The following is a 15,000-nucleotide window of genomic DNA, read 5'->3' on the forward strand; positions in this document are numbered from 1 at the left end:
TTTCGATGAAGGACTCGATGAATTAAATGTTTGTATATTTGAAGTGCGGGTTATAGACGAATCCCTTTAGAGCCACCAATTTGAAATGGATGGTATATAGGTGTCTATAAGAGACAATTGCTTAAATCAGTAGCCGATAACTAAAGCAAAAAACAGCCCTATATTCCTGTTAAGAATGAGAGCAGCAACTTGATGTCATAACCAGATGTTTTTTTTTTTTGTTTTTTTTTTTTGCGGAAAAGGTAGTCTGTATGGATTGTAGCCTATGCAGCTTAAATTGTCGAGAAAAGTGCGAGTATCGTTTCTCTCTTTCGTCCAAAGATTTATCTGCTTGTAACTTTACAAAATAAGGGGTGGTCCATAGGGGTGGTCCATGGACCGGGTCCACAAGATTGGTCAATGGACCTGGGGTCCATGTTTTGTATACGTCATAGTAAAGGAGATTTTCTGTTAATAATGAAATTTTTTAACACTTCTTCATTTCTGGATATGTCATGCAGAATTACATTTTTGTTCAATATGCAAAATAAAAACCGGTAGTAGTTTGAATATGCACGAGATCATACTCATCCTATTTACGCAAGAAATGATGCATGTGCAGTAAGGTTGCGCAATGCTTGTCAAGAGAATTGATTCAAAATGATTTGACCTTATTTTCAGTGCCGATTGCAAGAGTTGATTCCTGCATTGCCTGTATTAGTTCGCAAACGGCTTGAAATTACAAGCTTGCGTAAAACCATCTCAAAAGCTCGGCTTATGTGAGCCAGGAAAACGAAAGATGAGCATTTATACCAGCGGTTATCGTCTGACATAATCCATCGCTTATGTACATGGAAGTTTCAGAGTATTTTTCTCGTTCAAACGGCCCTATTGAGTGATCTGCCCAGACAACTTCGTCTCCAGAGGAACTGAATCTCAAAAAGACCCCGGGTATTCAAGGGGGCTAGATTGGAGCAGAAATGCAGCCATAGCCCATAGGAGATGCTACAGGAAATTTGGCGCCTTGCAGTGTGTAGAAATGGCGGGAAAACGCGCGCTGCAAAGAGTATTGCGCCCCGCGGGTTGCGCTTGGGTCTGTTTCAGCTTTCAGTTTGAGCCCAAACTCAGCTAAAGAAAGGTGAGAGCTGTTTTCTCTGTTCAGAAATATCCTATTGGTAACAACATACTCAAAGAGTTTCATCATTATCGTTTCTTGTAACAAAACGTTTTAACCATTGTCATCTTCTTTCATGGGCAAACCAAAACTGAAAAAAAATGCATTACTTTTATTTTTTCTTAACTTTAACATTTTCAATTATTTTCAAAGCCAGTGTTGTACTTTTGTAATTTAGAAAAACAGCCATGTCAGGGAGACAAGTGGTAAGGAACTCGTAACCACATTTTTGCTTCTTGCTGTATTTTGTAGTCGTGATGAACAAGCGAAATAGCGCTGATAAACAGTATTTATTGAAAGCTAACCGTATTAAAATGGGTTCTCAGACTTAAATAGTGTTCATCAGCGCTATTTGAAATGGGTTCTGAGACTTGAATACTGTTTATCAGCGCTATTTGTAGCCAGTCTGCAGTCTGCAGTCTTTCTTTTGGTTTAATGTTTCAAACACTAATCATGAACAACTAATGTTGACAAAATATTTTTTTCTCACGAAAAACGATCTATTAAGTCTGATGGGGAGGACAACGAAACGGGTAAGAAAAACATTCTTAGAGCGTTTATGTCCTTTGTTTTGCTCTGGATTTATTTCCATGGTGTTGTTGTAAAATCTTACACTGCATAGAATCTGCCTCTATTTAACAAGGGATATTTTTCTTTCACTTTTGTACATAGTCGTTTCTGGAGATGGTTCGCCCGGTAAGTAAGCTTTAGATATGCGGCCGTGACTCAATTCTCGGTTTTCAGCTGACGTCATAACCTTATGCAAATTAGGTTTCCGCCATTCTGGTGCCCCTGATTATAGGAAAATGTATGACATTTTGAGCGCTCACGTTCGAAGTCTTCAAATAATTCATCTTTCCAATGGATATTTCCCAAGAAAGCGACCCAAAATCACTCGACGAGGTACCAGTACTTTCATCCTACGCAAAAAATACCTCGAAAGCCACGTTCGAGAGCGCTATTTGAAGAAGATTTTCTGTCGTTTGCGTAGACCCAGCGGCCATACGGAGCGATCAGTTTGGCTCCTCTAGAAGTCTCAGACTTGCTTTCCTAGTTAGTTTTAGAGACAAGCTACTATACAAACAAGCAGTTTAAGGCCTTCAAATTTTTGAAAGCGTACAACCAGATGATTTCTGGTTTCGTTGCGTCCGTTTAAGCAAGGGAAGGAAATCGCGGGCAAGATTGTTGTTGTTTGTGGCCAAGGTGACTCGGAAGTTTGACACTCGGCGTCGACCTTATCTGTATCAGTTTCCAGTTGGATTTCTTTTAATACCTTCGCTAACTGCTATGGCCGCCAGATGAGAAGAAAAGGCTTCCTCATTCCCTTTGTTTCGATGATTTCCCTCTTCTTCTGTCAAAGTACTTGGTCGATTAGAGTCTCAGTCCTTCACCTTGAGAAGGTGAGAAGCTTTTTTCCTTCGAAATTCGTCCGATTTCCTTAAAACTTAGTCAGTTTGGGCGCTCTTACCAGTCGCATTCGCCTGTCGAATTTCAGCGAAATCGAATAAAACGCCTCCGAGTTAGACATTTGCTAACCTGAGTATCACAAACGCCTGATACTCAGGTTAAATTCATCTCATTAAATATTCAAAACCGGAGCACCTCATTTGCATCGGGCATATTTAATGAGATGAATTTTCGAAGATGAATTTCTCCGCGACGTTGTGGTTTAATCGGTCGAAATTGAGCACACTTGTTCGAGGGGTTCAAGCGCTTCGGTGGTGTGAATTGGGAAGACATCGGTGGAAAGCCGGCCGAGAAACGCTTTATCGAAAAAAAGCCAACTTTCGACAAATTCTGACTCGCTCGCCTTTTACCCTAAAACCCTGAACCAACGCGTGCTAAATCGCAGACCTTCCAACCCTCACGGTTTGACCGTGAGACTCACGGTTTGGGATGCCAACTCACGGTCTCACGGCTTTGCCTCTTAATCTCACGGTGAATCAGAAAGCCTTAAAATTGCCAACAATTCTGGAAGGCATGAAGGAATATCGAGAAATTTGTGGTCATAACAGTCGAATTCATCAAAACTAATTTGTGAGGGAAATGGCGGCAATGCTAGGCTCAGTCTCCAGCCTTGGGTGTCTCGTTGCGCCCGCGATCCTCCCCTCTCACCCCTTCAACCCTGATGAGAATCGTCTCAGCTCTGCGAAAAAAGCAACAAAAGAGTACAACAAAGAGCACTAATAAGGTAAAGAATACTCTGAAACAAATAATCTGTCGTTGTTGTTTTTATTTGACGCATATTTTGGTACGTCTCCAGGTTTGAGGTCCTAATCTCCAGGTTTTTCTGGGCTTTTTTGTAAAAACCTCCAGATTTGCCTGTGATGGGGGTTGGAAGGTCTGAAATCGCTGCGAAAGCTTTACAGGATAAAACACAACTGTTCACAGCAAAAGCCGTTACTGGCAATCACCGCAAAAGCTTTAATTGCTAAACCTGTACAGACAATTTCAGCAAAATAAGTACAACCCCACACTTAAAGTTAAAATCTAACATTAAACCGTGAGTCAATCGCTGCGAAAGCTTTTAAATTGTCCTTTGTTCGTTGTATCTGTCCCAGAGTAAGGCAGGCTTCCCAGAAACAAAGTCTTTCGATTTCGTGTCGTCTCGGCTTATCTGTGAAATCCAAGCGTTTCGGCGATCTTCTGTTAGCTGTTTATAACTTTCACCGTTCTTATCAACAACGATAGGTATACGGAATAGACTAATACCTTCCATGTTTCCAGATTTTACTCCACAGCCAGGTATTATACAGAGAACCATCGCACTACAACTCACTCACATCTCTCTCTACGCGTCTCTGTTTACGATTCGAGGGGCTCCACAATGGCGGTTAACGACGGTTGTCAAGGACTAAGGTCACGTGGGTGAAAACCAAGAATACTTGTTATTTTTGTTCAAATTTCCTTTTCGTTTGATTTTGGTTTTGGTAAGGTATTGTTTAACTGGTCTTTCAGAGCAGATAAAATTGTTCATTTGCTAGATTATCCTCCCTTCAAACTTGTTTGCTCAAACATAATTTGATTAACAATTACGTCTTTAGAAATGCTGGTACTATATGATTTTCTGAGAGACCCGTGATCTATATGTAACATCGCATTATTATCTCCATTATATTGCAGAGAACAGAAAGAGAAACTGGAGAAATGGCAAGTGCAATTTATATGACCGTTAAAAAAAACTAAAACTGCTCATTTTATGGATGATTCATTTTCTAGCTTAGTGGTCTATTCTGGCCCTGTTACAAATAAAACCTGATCACTTATTTCTGTATGTAGTCGTTTCAGGATGTAGTCCACTGGATAAGTGAGCTTTAGATGTGCTGCCTTGACTTTAACCTTATGGTGTTTAGTTAAATTTTTCTTTAGTTTTACTTTGGATTTGGTAAGGTATAGTTTAACTAGTCTTTAAAGATTGAGTTAAGATCATTATATGGGTGGCGCCGTGCCCTCATAGTTAGTGTGCTAGACTCTGCTTTGAGTGGTCCGGGTTTGGGTCGTAGCTGAGGACATTGTGCTGTGTTTTCCTTGGGAAGACACTTGACTCTCATGGTGGCTCTCTCCACCCAGGTGTTTAAATGGGTACCCGCGTATTTAGTGCTAGGGGTAACCCTGTGATGGACTAGCATCCCATCCAGGGGGGAGTAGAAGTACTCTTAGTCGCTTCATACTAGAGTAACCGCAGATAAACGCCAGCCTGTTGGGCCTTCTAGGCTCATAGCAGACTTTACCGTTTACCTTAAGGTCATAAATTGCCACCACTTTTACATTCTTTTGTATTTATGTTAATTAGACTTACTGCCTTTGTTTTGAAAGAAATATTCTTCTGACATTTGCTGGTCGTAACAAGGCTAGAAAGGCTTATTAGCATTAAAACAATGGAATATTTTATTTGGCAGCCATTGTGAAAGAGGTCTGAATAATCCTCCTGTCAAACTTGTTTGCTCAAGTGAAAGTAGATTGGACAATTAAGTCTCTAGAAATGCTATCGCTCTAGCGATGACAGAAATAACCCGGTATTTTCTGACAGGGCCCGTAATCTAAATTATGCATCATTATCTCCGTTATTTTGCAGATGGCAGAAGGAGAAAGCTGAATAATGGCAAGTGTCTTTTTTATGAACATGATCAAATTACATTTTTGTCTCATTATCCTGTAATAACATCTCACGATTACGTCCATTATATTGCAGAAACAAGCAGCAACAGAGGAAAGAAAAAGAGTAAGCTTAATTCATTTGATTTTGTACATTTCATAATTCCACTGGATATGCTTTAGGTATAAAGTAAGGCCTATATGCGATTGGGAGATTGCAAGCAATTGTGGTAAAACAATATGTAGTTACGTAAAACATAGCTACAAATTTCTCAAATGTGATTTTAGCATTAATAGGACAGTGTATTTGCACTGTAAGTGTGTCATTGTGCACACTGCAAGAGGGCAGTTGAATTTAAACAAGTCCCTTTTATGGCATCTCATAGACTGAGAAAGAATATTTCTTTTTCCTATTCACTTGATCTTTTTTGTTTGTTATACATACTATTAATTGGCAACAGGACTTCAAATCATCTAATTCCTTGTGTTTTTATTATCACACTCGTGATGAAAGAAATTGGACTCCCATAGTGTGGTGGTGTGAACTTGTTAATCACTGTTATGATTACGTACCAAATTTGAGTCCTCTCGGTCCAGTTAACATCATTAATAACCTATGCCACCACTTTATAGGATGTTACAATTGTGATGGTTTTGGCCATATGGCCAAAGTATGCCCAAGTAAGGAAGGAGGTAAGACTAAGTGTATCATGAAGTTGTTTTTACTCAACACATAAATATCAACCCGTTGATTCCGGGGATTTGCCATTGACGAGTAGAATCGTCTGTTGTTAGACAGAGCAAAATACTAAGTGGGGTTGGTTCATGCCGGCTTGGGAGTTAAAGGATTAATGGGGACATTGTGATGAACCCACTCACTCCCAGGGGTTCCCCATTGACAAATAAAATTGTGTGGCGTTGGACAGAGTAAAAAACTCTGGCGTTAGACAGAGTAAAATACTAAGTATGGCTGGTTCAGGCCGGCCTGGGCGTCAAAGGGTTAATCTTTATATACTCTTATTTGTACTTTCATGTAGAAATGGAAAAATTACAGTGTTATCGCTGTAGGGGGTGGGGGCACAAAAAGTCTTTGTGTCCCACCCCCAGGCCCAGGCCTCAGCAGAAGGCAGCCAAACAACAAGGTATTGAGTTCAACATTTATGAAAATGAGATTATAAAATAAATAGAGTCCATAAACAGGTTTCACAACCGGAAAGTGTGTGTTTAACTGTCTTTCAACGAGAAAATACGATCTATTGCTACAGTACTATACATAAATTGCTTTGGTGTGCACACCAATAAATACAATAAAACCTGGTTAGCAGTAATATCAGAGATCAGTTACTTTTGCCATCTATCCAGGAACATTTTCTAGATATTTTGATGGAAGTCAAGTAGTGATGTAAATTAATTATCACCCAACTTCATAATCTCCTAATGTTGTTTTTTATCTTCTTGATAGAAATCCTAAGAACAACCCTAAAAATGTTATTTGGCATAATACTTCAAAATTAAATTTGGAATAATTTGTTCCACCTTTGACCTTGACTATATCACTTAAGGATATTACCTTGGGTCAATTACTGGTATTGCATTGGGTTTGCCTGATTTCCAAACTTCATACGCAACACCATTCTGTGACATTAATGTACTCTTGTATCAAGTCCAATGTTGTCAAGTGTTATGCAAGTAATTTACAAACTTTTACTGTTGCAACTTCTAATGCATATTTTCTGGTATATATGTTTTCTCCCAACAGAAAAGCAAGATGAGCCCGCGAAGGGAAAAAATGTCTTTTATATCTATAATCAGTAACATCCTTCTGTTACTGATTATAGATATAAAAGGCTTAATTATGTTAATATATTATAATTTATATTTTAAGTGACATTAATTAAAATGTTTAAGGAGGCTCGAAATAGTTTCTCCTTTTTTCAAACAAATAGACATATTCTGTCCTTAGATACAGTTGGGGTAATCATATGAAGGTGAAATTTGGCCAGGATGTTAAGTACCCATCCTACAATTTCTCACATATTTTCCTCCAAAATAATGTTATCATGGCAAATGATATTAGGCATTTCTTTGAGCCTTAAAATTAACATATTATATTGTCTTTTTTGAAAAAAATGAGATAGTGAAAACAATCTCTGTAGGCCAGTTTTTCAGAGAAATAATTCGTTTTTGTTAACATGTAATGTAAGCTAACATGCAAAAAATGAAGAAAAATCACTGTACAGAAGCAGAGATATAAACAAGTAAAGATGCAAAATCAGGTGAAAACCCTTTCGAGCCTCCTTAATTTTGCACACTTCATTTAAGCCTGCTTTTTTCTTTTTTCAACAGTCTGATTCTAATGGGATTCTTAATTAGGCAAAGGTTAATAACATGTTTTCACATTGAGCTTAAAGGGGCAGTGTCACACTATTTTAATCAAACTTCAAAACACTAAAAGAAGTCCTTGGAGCAATGAAAACCACATAATAATGCTGTGGTTTTGTTGCCAACTACAATTAAAGTGCACTGAAACTAATTGTTGTTGTTCGTGGCTAAGGAAAGAGGCGATAGAAATGAATTGAAACTTCAAAGAACTGGCCAGTTTTTTTCAAGTTTGGATACATTGTTTTCAGAAAGACACCAAAAATTAAATAGAACAGCTCTTTGTGCCATGAATACTGGTATATTTCATATCTTGTCAGTAGGTTGTCAGAAATGCTGTACATGTGAGCTTAAGTAGTTTTGATTTTTACTCCCTTTTGTACTAAAAACAGGAAATTAAATGTGAGTGCCTTGTAAGGTGTTTCCATTGTTTTGCATTGTAAATCTCCTTCCGCTCATAATATTGTGCCATTAAAGTCTGCAACTTCTGTCTTAGTGAATTCTTTAATCACTCTTGTAATTCAGTGTAGATGACTAATATTACAATTGACAGACAAGGAAAACTAGCACAAATTGTGTTATATAAAAAACCAGAAACCCATAAGGGTTGAAACGTGTAACGGCCCCTTGTGTGCTGGGAAACAAGCTTCCGAATATTCAATTTGCTAAGTACCATATTTGGAACAACAAGAGCTAGGGGTTTCCAAATATGGTACTTAGCACTGAAACATTCAACCGATCAGTTCGCACTGAATATTCGGAAGCTGTGAACGCGCGTTACACGTTTCAACCCTTATGGGTTTCTGAAAAAACTTAACATATGAAAAGTGGTTCAACGTTGTCTTTCCCCTTACCAACAACTATATTTGTCATTGCAGTGGTCAAAATGTTGTTGACTTACGATGCCCAGCTGAGTGAGTCCAGAACAAATTTTGACCACTGTGATGACAAACATCATTGTCGATAAGAGTGGAGACAATGGTGGACCACTTTCAATTAGTTTTTTACCACAATATCCAACTGCAAAGAAAGTCTTTATTTTAGAGTGACCAAAATCGTGACACGAAGAGAGAGCAAGCGTTGGCTATAACTTTCTTACAATATGATTGGTTTTTGTTCCAAAATGGGCTTTCCTGATTGGCTATTACATTGCATGATTAGCCAAACAGATTGCGAGATGACAAACAATTATGGCAAAAAAACTTTACTAGTTGGTCAAGTTTCCAACATTTCTCACACAAGTAAGTAAAAGTAACCCAGAATAATGGAGAGAACAAGCATATTACTTCATATAGTTTTTTTTCTATTTCCTGTTCATAACTGTAACCTCTACCTTGATCATTCTGCATATCACAGAAACCTCACGAAATAATTGTTAACTATTTGTTTTTACTGGCCTTTGATTTTTCTTTTTTTGTTTGTATTTGAAGAAAAATTATACTACACAGTCCTTAATGGCTTGCAACTTTAATTAGTTTGGCTAATTTAGTTCCCCTATTAAGTATCTTTATTGATGGGTGTGTTGATTAATTGGGAAAAATTTACTTAACAAGATAAAAGGATTAATTGTAAGATGGAGCAAATCCCATATTTTTTAACATGTACATCCCAGGACCACCAGTAACTTGTCTGCACAATTAATGTGCTAGGCTGTATGGAAATCCTGTTGCAAGCTACAGTACAGGGGCAACTAAAGGAACGATTTGCTAAAGTATCTGTTTGATAGGCCGTAAATCATCTAGGATTTTCTTTAGGGAATTTTCAAATAGAACTTTCATGATATGAAAAAGTTAACACTTCTTCCTTTATTTCGAGATTGATAAAAATGTGTTAGGAGTATCAAAATATACCAGCTGCAGACTTTGGAAAGGTTCAATAGGATACAATGAGATTTTCGTGAACTATACAAAAAATGGCCTTGTAAATTTGAGAGCCTTCAAGCTCCCCTAGAATAACACAGAACAGAAAAGAAATTTATAACGTGGCCTAAAATGAACCTACAAAGCTTTAAAAGTACTTTGAAGAACTTAGAAGAGTGTTAAAAGCACTTGAGAGAAAGCCGTCTCTGGGTGCCCCTGACAGTAGACATCATTACATCCATAATGGATGAGTACTGCTGTCAAGGAAATTAAGCAATTGAGCAGCATTTAGTCTGGGAAACGAAATAAAAACTAGCCAATTCTACTGTCAAGTTAACCTGACTATGCGAGCCTGCTATAAATTCCAGTGTTGGACAAAACACTGACCCCCAGTCCATTGATTACCCAAACGGACTACCCTATAAATACTATTTCAAATGAGTCAAATGAGTACTGTTTGTCTATATGCACAATGTAAGCAACGTCTCAAACAGTGCTTACCAAAAACCAAACACCCATTTTAAAAAGTGTTGATCAACAGTATTTAAGTCTAAGCAGCCATTTTAAAAAGGTCAACTTTCAATAATGTTATTGTTGTGATGGTCGATTGCATCATTGACAGTACCATGTGCACGAAAATAAACAAGGTATGTGCAATGAAAGTGTAATTAATTTTTATAATGAATTCACTTCTTTCAATAGCACTCATTCGAAATGTTAGTTTTAAGGGTTAGCCCATTTTAGGGTAGTCCATGAACTGGGGTCAGTGTTTTGTCCACCACCACAAATTTCCGGTTTTCCTTCCACTTCGCAGATATATGTTCAAAGCAGTTCATCGTCAGGAATAACTTGCCTACAATGTGTAAAACTAGGAAGTAAATGTATCATCATCATCAGTCTCCTTAGCCTCAGGTGGTCGCAGATACATTTTCAGTTACCATGACCTTTTGATAGCTTCGATGATCGTAAAGCTCCGTCCATTTAGTTGTCTTAATCAAACAATGGATGCTCGTGCTCAGGCTGCGATCTTCAAGCTGGAGAGGACTTAGGAATATGTAAATTATGGGATTAGCAACTATTATCCACAGTCAGAAAGAGCACACAGTTTTGCGATAATCGGGCTAATTTTGATTGAGATACAGCCATTTAAATACATCCAAATTTACAAAGAATTAAATGTTTCAAATGAAGCTATGATCCTCGCAGTTATGAACGCAATTTTTGTTCAAACGGACGCAGCGTACGGATGGCCATACATTTCTATGTAAATTTTGACATTTGTAAATAGCTGCATTTCACTTAATATTGGGTCCATTGTCACCATACCTGAGAATTTTGTAAACCTTGGTGTGCTGACGTTCTAACTTTTAATACGGATCAATAGTAGTAGTAGTATAATTTGTAGACTCGAACCCTCTTCCCCAGATCAGGCAACAAAGATGAGGATGTAATAACCTGGGAAGGAAGTGCCACTTGCGTCTTGACGTCATTTATTTTTCTCACAACAAACGCCTGGGGGATAAAGTCGTAAAAGTACGAACGCCCTGTTGAGGACAGCAACAAAAGTCGCGAAAATTACAAGGTTTTCGTAAGGACAAAAGGCTAATTCATGCAACAAACATTTCAATAATTATGGGAAATCTGTTATGGTATTTATTCAGGTTGTGATGATTGGAATGATCAAAACTGAACGAAGAGTTTACAAAGGTTGGAAAATCAAGACATTTTATATTCAACAATCACTATTAAAAACAAGACTGAAAACGTCATAGTTCGACGTACAAACAGAATCCAACTTGGCTGTCTTTTTGCCTGACATCAAAACTCTCTTAATTATAGACAATACTTACACTGAGTCACCCGAGTATGCTGAACAAAGTTACCCGAGTTAGTCTTTTTGCAAAGTATGTTGTTTTATGGAAAATTCGGGTTTACCTCAGTGTACTGATTGAGAAGCTGAAGAGATTTCCTCGGAATTTTGCGAAATATATTTTTTGGTCACGCGCTGTTTTGTGGTTTTTTTAAAACCTTTCTTTGCTTGATCTTGCGTTGTTTGTGGACTCTGTTCATGGTACTGCTATTTGTACGACGTGAACCCACATTAAGTGGGGTCCTTCTACACTACAGACTAAGCATTGTTGCCAATGGATTTTTGTGTTTTTTTTTCTTTCTTTCTTCATTTGACAGTGACTGACTTGTGTAATTTAAAATAATGGTTGCACCTGAAATGTGTAATTCAAAAATTGTTATTGTGCATGCACAACTCACCCTAGGCCCCAAGTGTGCATTAAAATAATGCAATTTGAAAAAAATAATAATAATAATTTGAAGAGTTTTGGACCTTGGCCATCACTCACCATCAGTAGCGTTTCCTTTATCCAGATGTGTACACTGCTCGAGTTTTAGGCTTCATTCTGTTCTGGTCACGCAACATATCAAAATCAAGGCTGTTGCCTAACAGGAGCCCGGTAGCCTGGGGCTCCCACAGAATAGCTCTGGGCGCCTTAATTTTTCACAGCAACACCTTTCACTTCATACGTTGGGCTCCTAAGCTCTCAGCGTTTAGCTCTGAAGGCCCCTTTAAAATTTTCTTAGGCAGCAGCCTTGAAAATGTTGTGGTTCTCACTCAAAAAGTCTTGAAAACCTCTTTGGTTGTAATAACATAGTCAGACAGTGTTTCTGTACAAGTTTGGGTTCCAAAGATATGAGGGTAGGGTATTTTGTAGTTGAGATTTATTTATTAGAAAGTGTTTTTAGTTACGTTATTTTTGAGACATTTGAAATGCTTGACATTTCGTATGCTTGTTACCCCTATAAAGTTGTCTCTTTCAATGAGAGCAAAACCGATAAGTAATAATTACTTGCAACCTGCTTCATTTTGAGACACATTAAGGGGGATGACACTGACATGTAACTACAGAAAGACAATGGTTATATAAGGGAACTTTCTAGTCAAATAACCCTGCAAGAAGATTGCATTGGAGGTTCTGTGAAATAACTTTTTGAATGGAAATCTGACATCACTTCAATCAGGGTGTGCATGTGCAACTAGTCCCAGTCCTCTGCTGTGCATTTCTGTGAAAAACAGGAAACAAAGATAGACATGGTTTTTTCACCGGATGGGAACCATCCCATCATTTTTCATTAACTGAACACAATTGACAGAAAATGGTAACTGTAGAGTAAAAGGGTATTGAGAAGTGATTATTTGAAGGGCTCCATAGCAACAGTTTGATAGTTAAGAGCCATCCCCTTAAATGAATAAGAGCATGTGCACAGTACAGACTTGAAATGATCTTTAAATTGCTGCAAACACACAGTTTACAAACCAGCTGCAAAGGAGACTATCAATGAAATGAGCAAGACATGTTCACTTGTTCTAAACAGTGTGTACAGACATTGAGAAACAAATGCTCTTCTTGTTCTAGGATGTTTAGATACACAATCTTGTTTTTTGATTTGCTTTAGCAGTAAGTGTCACATATGTATTTTTAAACTACTCTTGCTTCTGAAACAGGTTCAATGTGTTTTACTGGGTACAGTATGACCAAAACATTTATTGCTATGCATACTTGTGATGAATTATAAATACAATGTTTGGTGACCACTAAACATCATCAATAACTATCAAAAAGCTTGATAAATATATATGTATTATTTCTTTTAATACATGTCTGTTTTGAAAGTAACGAACTAGGTGTTTTTATTATAAAGTTTTCGATTTCAAGTCAAATTCAACTTAATTCACAACTGGAAATGTTCTTCAAGGACACATGCAAGTTGTTTATCAGTGCAAGTCACATTTTGATGTAAAGTGTTGCTGGTATACATGCATCAAAGGTTGATTATAATTGGTGTTTGAATGCAGGCAATGCTATATGACAAATTCTCTAACAAATAAAAGCTCAGGAAGTATTGAACAATTATAAGATTTTGTTGCCACACAAGGGCGAAGCAAGACATCAGGGGCCAGTTGGTATTCCCAGGGCCTAGCGCTGAAGATTAGCTGCAGTGATATCTTATTCATCTGTTCTTCACCAATTGAATGACATACCCCGGTAGTCTTTTGTTGTGTGACATTCTGTCCAAATTACGACAATTTTATGTGTGACCAATCATTATTTTGAATAATTAATAAGAAGTTATTGAGATAACAGGACTGTGAGATCACAAATGAGGATGACATACAAGGTGACATGAATGTCCTGATAGACTTAATCATATTCAAGCATAATAACAACTATTTACTCTTAAGCGTGAGCACTAATCACCATTAATTCAATAGGGCACTGTGGTAATGAAATAGAAAAATACATATCCAAATGAGACTGGATTCCTGGTCCCCCATGGCCTTTTTAAAGATCTTTTTCCTGACCTCGCCACATATTATCCGCACATGAAGGCGGGGGTCTCATGAAGGCACCACCTTCACTCATTGTTGCCAGGCTAAATGTCTCCAACTTAACTTCTTGTTGGATTTGTGACTTCATTGACAAATTTATTGAATGGTCTCAAATTTTACTTCACACTTGCTGAAATTGAGAACCATAATATATAGATGTAACAATAATTATTGTAAAGGTATCTATTTATTTGAGAACTTTGCTTTTTGACTTGGAGTACATTCTATGCATTAAATTGTCCTCAATGTATAAAGCCCAAAAATTATTTTGACCTTTTAAAAGAATTGTGAATATCTTTAATTAAGCCCAAATCAAAGATGCAAACATAATATGAGGCCAATTCCCAAGAGATAATTGAACCAGAGATACATCTGGGTAGACACTGCACAAAAATGAATTCTCTTGGAAAAAAAATCGATATAACCATACCATGGACTTCAAAAGGATTTTGTTGGAACCTACTTATTAACATGTTAACATATTGACATAAATAACGTACATGTAACACAATGGGTAATTAGAACCAAATACCGACTTGAAATCATGGTGCAATCTTTATTCACATGAATTTCTATCATCTTACATAACATGTTTGTCATCACATATCACCTGACATGCTATCTGCAGACATATTTAATCAGAAACAGAAACCAGAATGGCCTAATGGCCATGAAGGCCACTTGCTAAACCATTGGGAATTGGTTATCAGCCACATAGACTGATATAGCATAGCAATTTGTTATGCATGGCCACACAAGCCCTCAGTCACACAGACTGATTGCAGCATAACTGCCTTATTTTTGTTATGCATGACCACTCAGGTCCTCAGCCACAAAGGCCGATTGCAGCATAACGTCTTATGCATGGCAACAAGGTGGTAAAGGGGTTCTGCACGAGGCATCATTCGAGAAAAGAAAAGGTGCATTACATATAAAAAGAGCTGAAATGTGCTTGTGATCTGTGAATTATTGTTAGTCTTGCGTGATCCACGTTCCTATTGTTTTGTTTATCATGAATCTTGACTAAATTTTCTTGAAAATTGAGAATGTAATGGTAGCTTACGTACGTATCACAACTTACAGAAAATGTTGCTATTGTTTGAACAGACTCC

At 37.5% G+C, this 15,000-nt stretch overlaps 1 protein-coding gene and 2 long non-coding RNA genes across 6 annotated transcripts in view; 1 reads left to right on the plus strand and 2 right to left on the minus strand.

Moving 5' to 3' along the window:
• Nucleotides 1–660: 660 nt before the first annotated feature.
• Nucleotides 661–8,122, plus strand: LOC138049662 (protein lin-28 homolog A-like). 4 transcript variants are annotated; one of them, XM_068896058.1, is made up of 10 exons: nucleotides 661–1,117; nucleotides 1,332–1,359; nucleotides 1,662–1,686; nucleotides 1,826–1,849; nucleotides 4,277–4,303; nucleotides 5,229–5,255; nucleotides 5,346–5,375; nucleotides 5,882–5,941; nucleotides 6,286–6,390; nucleotides 7,008–8,122. In XM_068896058.1, the coding sequence occupies exons 2-10, from the start codon at nucleotides 1,342–1,344 to the stop codon at nucleotides 7,061–7,063; spliced, it is 372 nt and encodes a 123-aa protein (XP_068752159.1). In that variant the 5' UTR covers nucleotides 661–1,117; nucleotides 1,332–1,341; the 3' UTR covers nucleotides 7,064–8,122. The 4 variants fall into 4 exon arrangements, with proteins under 4 accessions (XP_068752159.1, XP_068752158.1, XP_068752161.1 ...); XM_068896060.1 differs by lacking the exons at nucleotides 661–1,117; nucleotides 1,332–1,359; nucleotides 1,662–1,686; nucleotides 1,826–1,849 and adding exons at nucleotides 2,652–3,344; nucleotides 3,881–4,017; XM_068896057.1 differs by lacking the exons at nucleotides 661–1,117; nucleotides 1,332–1,359; nucleotides 1,662–1,686; nucleotides 1,826–1,849 and adding an exon at nucleotides 1,858–2,056.
• A 1,291-nt stretch (nucleotides 8,123–9,413) lies between these two features.
• Nucleotides 9,414–12,543, minus strand: LOC138049664 (uncharacterized). Its single transcript, XR_011132423.1, has 2 exons — nucleotides 10,813–12,543; nucleotides 9,414–10,530 (listed from the first exon to the last, which is right to left on the minus strand). It is a non-coding gene; the product is annotated as an uncharacterized lncRNA (long non-coding RNA).
• Nucleotides 12,544–14,424: 1,881 nt separating this feature from the next.
• Nucleotides 14,425–15,000, minus strand: part of LOC138048845 (uncharacterized) — a 1,813-nt gene continuing 1,237 nt past the window's right edge. The window contains exon 2 of the long non-coding RNA XR_011132222.1: nucleotides 14,425–15,000. This exon is cut by the window's right edge and continues 141 nt beyond it. This is a non-coding gene — a long non-coding RNA (uncharacterized lncRNA).

This window comes from Montipora capricornis, chromosome 5, assembly GCF_036669925.1.
Source record: "Montipora capricornis isolate CH-2021 chromosome 5, ASM3666992v2, whole genome shotgun sequence".
Taxonomy (NCBI): domain Eukaryota; kingdom Metazoa; phylum Cnidaria; class Anthozoa; order Scleractinia; family Acroporidae; genus Montipora; species Montipora capricornis.

Coding starts and splice junctions, on each gene's coding strand:
- LOC138049662 (XM_068896057.1), top strand. CDS start 1,960: ATGTATGACATTTTGAGCGCTCACGTTCGAAGTCTTCAAATAATTCAT. Junction 2,057..4,276: donor ACCCAAAATCACTCGACGAG/GTACCAGTACTT, acceptor ATTATATTGCAG/AGAACAGAAAGAGAAACTGG. Junction 5,256..5,345: donor AAGGAGAAAGCTGAATAATG/GCAAGTGTCTTT, acceptor ATTATATTGCAG/AAACAAGCAGCAACAGAGGA.